The sequence below is a fragment of the Papaver somniferum genome, chromosome 4 (assembly GCF_003573695.1).
Source record: "Papaver somniferum cultivar HN1 chromosome 4, ASM357369v1, whole genome shotgun sequence".
Lineage (NCBI taxonomy): Eukaryota > Viridiplantae > Streptophyta > Magnoliopsida > Ranunculales > Papaveraceae > Papaver > Papaver somniferum.
Window position 1 is genome coordinate 166925 of NC_039361.1, and position 12108 is coordinate 179032.

General features: G+C 35.2%; 1 protein-coding gene across 9 annotated transcripts; it reads right to left on the reverse strand.

The window, feature by feature from the left end:
- Positions 1–309: 309 nt before the first annotated feature.
- LOC113274527 lies at positions 310–4906 on the reverse strand. 9 transcript variants are annotated; one of them, XR_003323050.1, is made up of 4 exons: positions 4593–4905; positions 2770–2854; positions 876–1983; positions 310–578 (listed from the first exon to the last, which is right to left on the reverse strand). XR_003323050.1 is itself a non-coding variant. In XM_026523889.1 (3 exons), the coding sequence occupies exons 2-3, from the start codon at positions 1333–1335 to the stop codon at positions 544–546; spliced, it is 495 nt and encodes a 164-aa protein (XP_026379674.1). In that variant the 5' UTR covers positions 1336–1706; positions 4593–4900; the 3' UTR covers positions 310–543. The 9 variants fall into 9 exon arrangements, 2 of the variants coding, with proteins under 2 accessions (XP_026379674.1, XP_026379673.1); XR_003323047.1 differs by having other exon boundaries at positions 3532–4905; XR_003323051.1 differs by having other exon boundaries at positions 876–1706; positions 3532–4904.
- Between the last annotated feature and the right edge of the window lie 7202 nt (positions 4907–12108).

Here is a 12108-nt window from a genome sequence, read left to right on the forward strand (position 1 = left end):
GGCATACCACGATTGAATTTCTTTAGAAAGAAACTCTGTACCATTATCAGATCTAATAATTTGAAGTTTTGGTATGAATATATTTCCATTTCCAGAGTGTAGATTGGAAATTTTTGAACCAAATTGAGTTTGAATCATATTAAAAAAATAAACTAAGTATTTTTTTTGTGTCTGATTTAGCAGGTATCAAATATAACCAAGTGCATCGTGTGAAATCATCAACAATAGTTAGAAAATAACGTGCACCAGAGTTAGAAGGAATTGTAAATGGACCCCAAATGTCACAATGTATAAGCTCAAAGGCACGAGTAGTAGAACTAGTACTTTCATTAAATTTCAAGCGAGATTATTTTACTCTAGAGCATACATTGCAAGAACAATTCATAGACGACTTAATATAAGAATAAGTCTTACATAAATATTTAAATCTAGGATCTGATGGGTGGCCTAAACGCCAATGCCATAAGATCGAAATTTTCTAAAACTAAAGAAGAAACAACAGTACTAGTTGCTGATCATAAAAAATAGAGGCCATTTTTGGCTTTACCCCGACCAATCTCCTATTTCGTCGAAGGGTCCTGAAATACACAGCCATTGATCAAAAAACACTTCACAATGGATAAAGGATATCAATTGAGATATTGATAATAAGTTAAATTTAAAGGAGGGTATATAATATACATCCCGTAATGGAAAGTTTAAAGAAAAAGTCACAGTTCCAATATGAGTAACAAGGTGATTCTCACCATTGGGTGACTGGACATATATGCCGTTAGGGGCTAATGTATATGAAGGAAATAAAGAGAGAGAATAACATATATGTTTAGATGCACCAGTATCAATAATCCAAGTGGATTGAGATGGAAGAACCATACCTACGTGATTGGCAGTTGGAACAGATGAAACATCCGTTGGAGAATCCACAAGAAGGGATAAAAGCTTAGCATACTGATCTTTTGTTATACCAGGGATTGACACTTGCAAGTTAGGTCCGTTTGATGATGAAGCAAGAGAAGTTCTATCTTTGGTCTTGGTTGGATAACCATGAAGCTTGTAACAAGTTTGTTGAGTATAGCCTACACGACCACAGTGGTTGCAAACTGGACGAGGGCGCTTATGATTCTGGACGGTACGAGAGGGCTGACGACCGTCATTTCGAGATACATTCAAAGCAGAAAAATCCATTATAGGAACAGTGGAGTGATTGAGCTCTTGTTGTTGCTCTTCTTGGCGCACAAGAGAATAAAATTTAGAGGTATTAGGAAAAGGTTCCATCAATAATATTTGGTTGCGGATGGCAGCAAAACGGTCATGAAGACCCTGCAAGAATTCCATCCCCTGATCTTGCTGGAGACGTTCCAATGTGGCTTTGGAATTTCCACAAATACATGGAGAGATAACAACAAGGGATTGCAGTTCATCCTATAATGATTTTAACTGAGTAAAATAAGAAGATACAGTCAAACCTTCTTGTTTGAGGTGCGAGATACCACGCTTGAGTTGAAAAATCTTTCGCGCCGACGAATGGAAAAAACGAGTACGCAAATCTTTCCATATTTCATGAGCAGTGGCTGCATAAAGAATGTTGTTGCGAATGTCAGGGGCAACGGAGTGAAGAAGCCAGCTGCTAACAAAGTCATTGGAATGTTCCCAACCAGCAACGTCCTTAGGATCAGCATCAGATTATAACGTCCCAGCTCTTAAACCTGCTTAGCTAATAGGATTGCAATCTAATTGGAGTATCAAACTATAATACCAATTTGAAGAAACCTAATTACATAAAATGCTAAAAATCAAACTCAAACTCTCTGAATACCGTGCAAATGAAGTTCTCTCCAGTGATATAAATATCTTAATGTGTTGTTTAAAAAATAAGAAAGAATACACGTAATAAAAGATACACAACACTCTAGATTCGATAAAGCTCTAATCTACGAAACGAATATCTTCAAACGCTCCGTATCTTCCGACTACTGAAAAATACTGAAGTGGTAACACGTGAGAACATCATCCCAAACGGGTGCCCAATGGAACAAATAACTCTCAAGTAATCACTAACATGCTACACAGTTCTAAATGGTTATAGATTGACAGAAAACCAAGAAGAAATAAATCATTCATCTATTTATGCATCATGAAGCAAGTGTCACTCTAACCTCGCCAAACTCTTTGGAGAAGATGACGCGAGAGCAACCCTAATCAATAATAATAACATCCTCTACACAGAGTGCCCATACAAACCATGATTTGGAATACTACTATCAAGATCAGAAAGAATCAAGCATATTATGCATAAGAGTGATTTCGCATAAATAAAATAGTATATACAATATCAAGACGGATGGCGTACCGCCCTACTAGATACTATTGTCGACGGATGGCGTACCGCCCTACTTTCTTAATAAGCGATAATATAACAACGGATGGCGTACTGATCTACTAAATGAAAGAGTTATAATAATATTACACACGGATGGCGTACCGCCCTACTAGATAATATTCAACCGGATGGCGAACCGGCATACTTAACTTAGCTAAGAGTCGTGGGGAAACACAGACACTCCTCGCGGGGAAAATCTCACAGTGTATATCACAGACAAATACATTGTAGCAATCATCGTACATGCAGATATAACATACATTGCATACAAAAGTAACACAGAAGTAATACATCAAGTACACGCAATCATGCACACAAATAGTAAAGTCTCATCATGCTTGCAATTAAAGAAGAATTTAATGATTACAAGAAGGTTACATAGTTCCCACCTGTTTTGAAGGCAAATCACTCCTACCTTGAAATCCAGAATCCACTAGTTCATCTTTTGAATCGATCTTTGTTAATATAGACTAACTGTTAATCACACAAGCATACTAAGAAATTAGCCAAAAGGCTCATATCATAATCTCATACAAGACTCTAGTTATAGGCTAAGTGAACTATCTAATTGCTATAAGCCCATTTATGGTTCTACACCTTTTCATTATCAATCTTTAGCAGAACAAAGGTTTACTAATACCATTAGATAGAATCTATAGTCCATTTGATAAGTCTAAAGAGTATCTACAACTTTGTTAAAGGAACTAAAGGTTAATTCAGACCATCAGGTCCAATTCATCAAAATAGGAAAGACTGATTCTAAGCTTAAGTCACTACACAAGCCCATTAACTTAAGGCCCGTTCCATCAGGGTTAACTAACGGTCACTGTCGGTCAAAGGAGTCCACTAACAGTCAACGTCTAGTGTTAAGTCAAAGTCCAAGTTCAGGTCAACTAAATCAACTCAGGTCAAGACAGAAACTCGGTGAGTCAACACGATTCGACTCAGTCAGATAACTGAGTCAGGGTAAGCTAGGTCAGTCAGGTTCTAACTGAGCTGAAAAGATCAAGGCCAAAGCCTTAGCACAGGCCAGAGCCTTTGCTCAGGCCAAGAACACTAATGCACAATCTTTGTGCAACACAAAACCTGCCAAGACATAAACCAAAATGCATTCTTAATTCTACTTACAAAAACACACAGTTAAAACATACCTTCATTGATTCAATTCAATCAATATATTTCCATTTCTAACTATAATTCCTATGCACAACGCTTGCAAACTCAATACATAGCCAACTCCATCATCACCTGCAATACTCATCCCTTCTATAACAACATTTCAACAATCCTGTGACACCAGTTCATATTATACAAAGTCTATCAACTTCACCAAACACCATCACAATGACTATAACCTATGTCTTCATCACTGATCACCGTTTGTACTCAAGGTAACCTCCAACTATAACTTCTCAATTTCACATACAAACTAAACAGTCATCTCCTTTTTCATAACCAGTTCAACATCAATCCCTTTATAATTCAATTCCACTATCTCCCCCACCGCGGTCAGTGTTACTTCATACTACAGTTACAACCCAACGCCCTGCAACACCCATTACAGCTCCAAAACTATCTGCCATAGCATCTTAACAGAATCTTCATAAATCATCATCTTCATCTTCTAATTCTTCTTTGCACCTATATTGAAACTGTAACTCAATATGCAGCCACTCTTCATATCTTCATAACAGCATCAACAACATCACCAATACTTCTCCGTATCCAGTCCCTTCACCACCAGTTCACTCCATGACTGCAAACACCACCACTTACAACTTCAACTTCATGTCATCTGTAATTGCATCCCTAACAACATAATTGTATCTCCTCCAACAGTTATAGCTCATCAACAACAATTAACCCACAACCATCTTATCTGGCTAGCCAATATCCAGTTCATCTCCATCTTCAGATAACAGGACCCTAATTTTAAAACACCAACAACAATCCCAATTCACCAATTCATCCTTCTGATCTACTAATTCCAAATCAGACACCCTAAATCACAAGAAACCCTAACTTCTGGATTTGGGGAAGAACAGGGGAAAACCCTAATTCTATATGAAACCAAAATTAAACACAATATACTCATCTCTACCTTAAATTAAGACCAAACCCACTTATAATCAATCACTGTAACGTAATTTCATAAAGATACATCAATCAATTCGAAACAATTTAACTTTCAAATTAATGAACCCTAATTTACCTTTTTCTTGTAAATCTGAATCAACTACTTGAATCAACATCACCACCATCATCTACTCCTCGATCATACTCAGTTCTTCTTAATTCTTCATCCTCAAAACCAAACTCTAACTATCAATCCTCAGCAGCATCAGTTCATTCTTCTCCCGCAACTAAATCAACTTCAACCTCATACCATCTTCTTCATTCATCTAGCTAACTAACTTTCTATGAAAAACTCGCACAAGAATAACTCAGTTCTTCTGAACTGAGATCCACAGAAAGAAGGAGAAGAGGAACATCGAAGAAGAAGAAGAAGAAGAAGAAGAAGAAAGAAAGAAAGAAAGAAAGGAATAAAAGAGAAATGATTTTCTCTCGACACGTTTTGGTGGTGATAAGGATAAGGCCAAATGAAAAATGATAAAGGCACCCAGACAAATGATAAGGGCAGTCAGGCGGTTTAGATGTAAAATGATATTTTTTTCCCCTCAACTATTCAGATGAAATCTTCCTCGTCTGGTATCCGAATGACACATTCGAGTAGTCCACTCTGCATAACTATTCGAGATCTATCTAGTAATACTAGTTTCATAACTAGATCGTTGTTATATTAATTTCTATTAACTAAAGTTAGTCTCTAATTAATCGAGTCAATCACGGCTTAGTCGTCCTTGACTGGTCCAATAGCATTCACGAGCTTGAGGGTCCTTACATTTTTCCCCACCTTATTTATTTTCGTCCTCGAAAATCGAACTGTCCTTCTGGTCTTCAAAACTCCCCACCTTATAGAGAAATACTATCTCTCGACTAATGGAAAGTACTGCTCATACTTACCTATGCTTGAAAATTAACTCATTTTAAATGAGTCATGAAAGGAAGCTCAATTCTAGATTATTTTCCATAACAAGATCTAAGATTTGTGGCTCTAGGTTCAATAGACTATTTCCTATTTCAATAGATTATATGTTCTAAGTTTATTAGAAGATACTCTATGATAAAGTTTTTATGTGACTATGTAATCTATCACGCAAAATTATCAACCTCAGCTATACTCTATATGACTTTTCAAAAATCCATCAAATATACTAAAATCTCTATTTTCCTAGTATTGAATAGTCTACGTGTTCATAATTTTTAAACTAATTATTCCCTAATATCTATCATCTTCTAAACTATATTGTAATTAGTTTACTCTACAATTTTTACTTCATAATATGTACACACAACTAAATAAACAAATAAATCTACCAAATAAATCTTTTAGTTAATTATATCTTTTAGCAATTAAAGTTTATCTCACAACCCAATCTAGTTCTAAACAAATCTAGTTATCTATCTGGCACTAAAAATTATCTATAGTTTCCGATGCAAGATCTAATAGTGAGCTTTGATACCAACTTATAACGCCTCAACTCTTAAACCTGCTTAGCTAATAGGATTGCAATCTAATTGGAGCATCAAACTATAATACCAATTTTAAGAATCCTAATTACATAAAATGCTAAAAATCAAACCCAAACTCTCTGAATACCGTGCAAATGAAGATCTCTCCAGTGATATAAATATATTAATGTGTTATTTACAAAATAAGAAAGAATACACGTAATAAAAGATACACAACACTCTAGATTTGATAAATCTCTAATCTACGAAACGAATATCTTCAAACACTCAGTATCTTCCGATTACTTGATGAAGAAACTAATCATTCATCTATTTACGCATCATGAAGCAAGTGTCACTCTAACATGATTGCGTGTACTTGATGTATTACTTTTGTGTTACTTTTGTATGCAATGTATGTTATATATGCATGTACGATGATTGCTACGATGTATTTGTATGTGATATGCACTGTGATATTTCCCTGCGAGGAGTGTATCTGTTTCCCCACGGCTCTTAGCTAAGTTAAGTATGTCGGTACGCCATCCGGTTGAATATTATCTAGTAGGGCAGAACGCCATCCGTCTGTAATATTATTATAACTATTTCATTTAGTAGATCGGTACGCCATTCGTTGTAATATTATCGCTTATTAAGAAAGTAGGGCGGTACGCCATCCGTCGGCAATAGTATCTAGTAAGGCGGTACGCCATCCGTATTGATATTATATATACTATTTTATTTATGAGAAATCACTCTTATGCATAATATGCTTGATTGACTAACTTTCTGATCTTGATAGTAGTATTCTGAATCATGGTTTGTATGAGCACTCTATGCAGACGATGTTATTATTATTGATTAGGGTTTCTCTCGCGTCGTCTTCTCTAATGAGTTTGGCGAGGTTAGAGTGACAATTGCTTCATGATGCATAAATAGATGAATGATTAGTTTGTATGTGAAATTGAGAAGTTATAGTTGGAGGTTACCTTGAGTATAAACGGTGATCAGTGATGAAGACATATGTTATAGTCATTGTGGTGGTGTTTGGTGAAGTTGATAGACTTTGTATAATATGAACTGGTGTCACAGGATTGTTGAAATGTTGTTATAGAAGGGATGAGTATTGAAGGTGATGATGGAGTTGGCTATGTATTGAGTTTGCAAGCGTTGTGTATAGAAATTATGGTTAGAAATGAAAATATATTGATTGAATTGAATCAATGAAGAGATGTTTTAACTGTGTGTTTTTGTAAGTAAAATTAAGAATGCATTTTGGTTTATGTCTTGGCAGGTTTTGTGTTGCATAAAGATTGTGCATTAGTGTTCTTGGCCTGAGTAAAGGCTCTGGCCTATGCTAAGGCTTTGGCCTTGATCTTTTCAGCTCAGTTAGAACCTGACTGACCTAGCTTACCATGACTCAGTTATCTGACTGAGTCGAATCGTGTTGACTCACGGAGTTTCTGTCTTGACCTGAGTTGATTCAGTTGACCTGAACTTGACTTGTTGACCTTGGACTTTGACTTAACACTAGACGTTGACTGTTAGTGGACTCCTTTGACCGACAGTGACCGTTAGTTAACCCTGATGGAACGGGCCTTAAGTTAATGGGATTGTGTAGTGACTTGGGCTTAGAATCAGTCTTTCATATTTTGATGAATTGGACCTTATGGTCTTAACTAACCTTTAGTTCCTTTAACAAAGTTGTAGATACTCTTTAGACTTATCAAATGGACTATAGATTCTATCTAATGGTATTAGTAAACCTTTGTTATGCTAAAGATTGATAATGAAAAGGTGTAGAACCATAAATGGGCTTATAACAATTAGATAGTTCACTTAGCCTATAACTAGAGTCTTGTATGAGATTATGATATAAGTCTTTTGGCTAATTTCTTAGTATGATTGTGTGATTAACAATTATTCTATATTAACAACGATCGATTCAAATGATGAACCAGTGGATTCTGGATTTCAAGGTAGGAGTGATTTGCCTTCAAAACAGGTGGGAACTCTGTAACCTTCTTGTAATCATTAAGTTCTTTTTTAATTGCAAGCATGATGAGACTTTACTATTTGTGTGGATGAGTGCGTGTACTTGATGTATTACTTTTGTGTTACTTTTGTATGCAATATATGTTATATCTGCATGTATGATGATTGCTACGATGTATTTTTCTGTGATATGCACTATGAGATTTCCCTGCGAGGAGTGTCTGTGTTTCCCAACGTCTCTTAGCTAAGTTAAGTATGCCGGTACGCCATCCGTCTGTAATATTATTATAACATTTTATTTAGTAGATCGGTACGCCATCCGTTGTAATATTATCGCTTATTAAGAAAGTAGGGTGGTACGCCATCCGTCGGCAATAATATCTAGTAGGGAGGTACGCCATCCGTCTTGATATTATATATACTATTTTAATTACTGGAAAACACTCTTATGCATAATATGCTTGATTGACTAACTTTCTGATCTTGATAGTAGTATTCTGAATCATGGTTTGATGGGCACTCTGTGTAGACGATGTTATTATTATTGATTAGGGTTGCTCTCGTGTCGGCTTCTCCAATGAGTTTGGCGAAGTTAGAGTGACACTTGCTTCATGATGCATAAATAGATGAATGATTAGTTTCTTCTTGGTTTTCTGTCAATCTATGACCATTTAGAACTGTGTAGCATGTTAGTGATTACTTGAGAGTTATTTGTTCCATTGGGCACCCCTTTGGGATGATGTGCTCACATGTTCTCACTTCATATTTTTTCCAGTAATCGGAAGATACGTAACGTTTCAAGATATTCGTTTCGTAGATTAGAGCTTTATCGAATCTAGAGTGTTGGGTATCTTTTATTACATGTATTATTTGTTATTTCGTAAACAACACATTAATATATTTATATCACTGGAGAGATATTCATTTGCACGGTATTCAGAGAGTTTGGGTTTGATTTTTAGCATTTTATGTAATTAGGATTCTTCAAATTGGTATTATAGTTTGATGCTCCAATTAGATTGCAATCCTATTAGCTAAGCAGGTTTAAGAGTTGGGGCGTTATACAGATGATGGTTTGACAAGAGTTTCATCAACAAAACCCAGTTTGTTCTTTGCTCGTAGAGCCATGGTGAATGCACGAATCCATGTCCCATAATTATCATCGGACAACACAGGGGTGACAAGAGCAGTTGATGGACTGTCAGAATGGTGGATGAAATAAGGATCGACGATTGAACTCATGGCATTATTCATGTTTTCAACTGTATTGTTAACAGGAGAACCCATGGTAACCAAAAAATTGAAAAAACTAAAAGATTAAAGGGGACTTTCTTATTTCTAAAAAGGAAGGTGATGTTGTTTTGAAAGTGGTAGTAAAGTTCGTTCAAATCGGATTGAGTAAAGGTTTGATTTAAGAACTAAGAATAAAAATACTAAAAATATATTCACAAGGTTGTCACGAATATCGAGAGGTACTGAGACTTAGGATTTCACCACTAATCACATTCAATTGGTTCATATGATGACTCATAACAATTCTAGCTCTTTTGTTGACTCTTTTCTTTGCCAAAAGTAGATTTTATAAAGCATTAGATGTAAATCACAAGCATGACGCATCAAAAGTTCCTAAAACCCAGCATGCGACATCAAACAAAATCACAACTAATCAAGAAAAATCATAAATCGATTAAAACAAATGCAAAAGTCATAAAGAATCAATTATAGTTACCAAGTGATTGTGAAATAGGGCTTCCTCCATCATCCCAGTGTTGGGGTTTAGCTCCTCATGTCAAAAACACGCTCAAAATATTTAATCATGGCTCAAATAGGTGTTTTTATTGAAGAAGTGAATCTGTAACAGATATAATTGTTACATAATCCACTGTTACGGAAGTTTCCCTTACAAATAAATTCTAACAGGAATAGTTGTTGCAAAGATGTTACAAAGGTATTGGATTTGAAATATTAGGTATCGGTTTCTTGCTAAGTTGCGAAGTGTTCTACGACGTTGTTCTTCAGCAGCAGAAACGTCTTCTCTGCAACTCTTGATTTTCACCTCTGCAGCTTCACCAAGCCCTCAGCTCGGTCCCCCAAAGTCTCGACTCCCTTCTATGAACTCCCAGCAACTTATATATAGCCAACAGAGCAATTTAATCTCCCCAAAACTTCTCGAAATCTATTCTTTTCTTTTCTTGGCAGTTACGGCAATAATCTCTTCCCAAAATTATTTCACCCGTTTCTGAGCTTTCCAACTTATCTCAAACTCTTCCTTACATAGATATGTATCTTTGGAAATATTTTAGGTCTTTAGTCTCTCTAGAACTTCTAAAAATAATCTCAATAGAGTCCGTGTAAAAACAATTTCCCTGTTTCGCTCCAACTCGGTTTCTATCCCAATTCGATCCAAACAAATGACTATACCAGGCTTGTTTAGTTGAATCACGTCCAGCCCAATCAATTCTGGCGATTGAATCTCACTAAAACACCTTCGAAATCAATCCCCAACTCTGCCAGTTGCATGCACAAAATTTCCCGCCAATTTCAGTTTTTAAAACGATGAAGATGACCTCCCCCTATCATGTGCTGGTCTCCCTTTAGCAGTTGCCTGGAAATGGATGTCCCTTAGTAATTAGTCACCCCTTATCCATTTGAGGGGTCCGAATAGCAAGTGTCCTCCGGGGGTGCCCCACGCAACTTTTCGAGCCGATTTTTCCAAAAATGTTTATTGGCCAAAAATACCTACACACACATAAAACACCATAATAAGTACAAAAATGAGCACTATCAATATATAGAATCGAGACAAATTAGATACAAAAATGTATCTATCAGAAGGGGAATCAACTCCATTTTCTCGTCGTTCATCATGGCCAACAGGGGGTAATCGGGAGGGGCCCGACAATTAAAAGATAAATAAGATATGACTCAACCTAGAAAACCTAGACGAACGATACCATAAATAATCCTTGAGCTTAATTAATTTAGAGTAGTATTTCTTATTTTTATAAGTTATTTAATTCTAGAACGTTATTTATTTTAAGGATTTCTTATTTTCCAAGTTTGAGTCTTACAATTATTTAAATAGGAAACAAAAACTATATAACAAACATTCTTATAAACCAATATTGAGATTTCTCAATTATTCATCTACTTTTATCATCAAAATTCTTTATCTACGCTTGTGTTCTGCATTACAAGACGAATAGTTGGATTACCGTAACTAATTTTAGAACACACAATAGATTTTGGATCGGGACACGAGACAATTATTGGTTTGGTGACAGAATTTAAGTGATAATGCAGTTTTGGATCACAATAATAGGTTCGGGATGGCCCCAAAATAAGACTAGCGGACTAGTGGTAGATTTAGCACTATTCGTATATTAATAATTACAACCATTCTATTAGTCATACTCCATGTTATCTAGGATGTTTGAATGACTTTTTAAAATTTTACTCACACGAACGTTAAAGAATCCTTGACACATAGTAGAAATTTTAGAAGAGATATTTGTTTTGGAATCACTGTATGATAAGCAGTGATGAAGACTTTGTTATTTATAGGGAAGATTACAATAAATTTACAATGAAGAATAACTTCAATCTAGGAAAGAAATATGTAATTACATCAATCACTCTCAGTCACTCTTAATTACAAATTATACCACTCCCTCCGTTTCACAAAGATAGTCCGTTTGACTTTGTCAAGATATTAAGAAGACCATTGTAGTTTACATGTCTACCCTCAAGTACTTGCCTAATTTAATTCAATTAAAATGTTAATAATAAAAACTTCCAAAAATTGATATGAAATTGTAAATAGGAAATAAAAAAAAATAAAATTAAAATATATCCCATTTTTGCAAAAAAGAAAAGAGATGAAAAGAATATAGAAATAAAAAGACTGTATACTTATGGAGGATAAACTTTATAAGGAATTTAATTTGGAACCATATATATTGTCTTTTAAAAGGAATGTAGAATTAATGTGTTTCCTTAATTATATAGATTTTTAGATTGGGTCTCATTAATTTTTTTTTATAAATATAAAAGGTTTAAGGGTATATTGGAGAGATCATTGAAAAAATACGTGCATAAACAGAAACTGGACACAATTTTGAAACAAACCAAAATGAAATAGAGGACAGTCTTTCAAAAAC

Excerpts from the sequence above, each read along its gene's own strand:
- LOC113274527 (XM_026523889.1), bottom strand. The coding sequence starts at position 1,335 with ATGGAATTCTTGCAGGGTCTTCATGACCGTTTTGCTGCCATCCGCAAC. Across the intron at positions 579-875 it reads TCCAACTGCCAATCACGTAG|GACCCTTCGACGAAATAGGA; the intron begins GTATGGTTCTTC and ends TGTGTATTTCAG.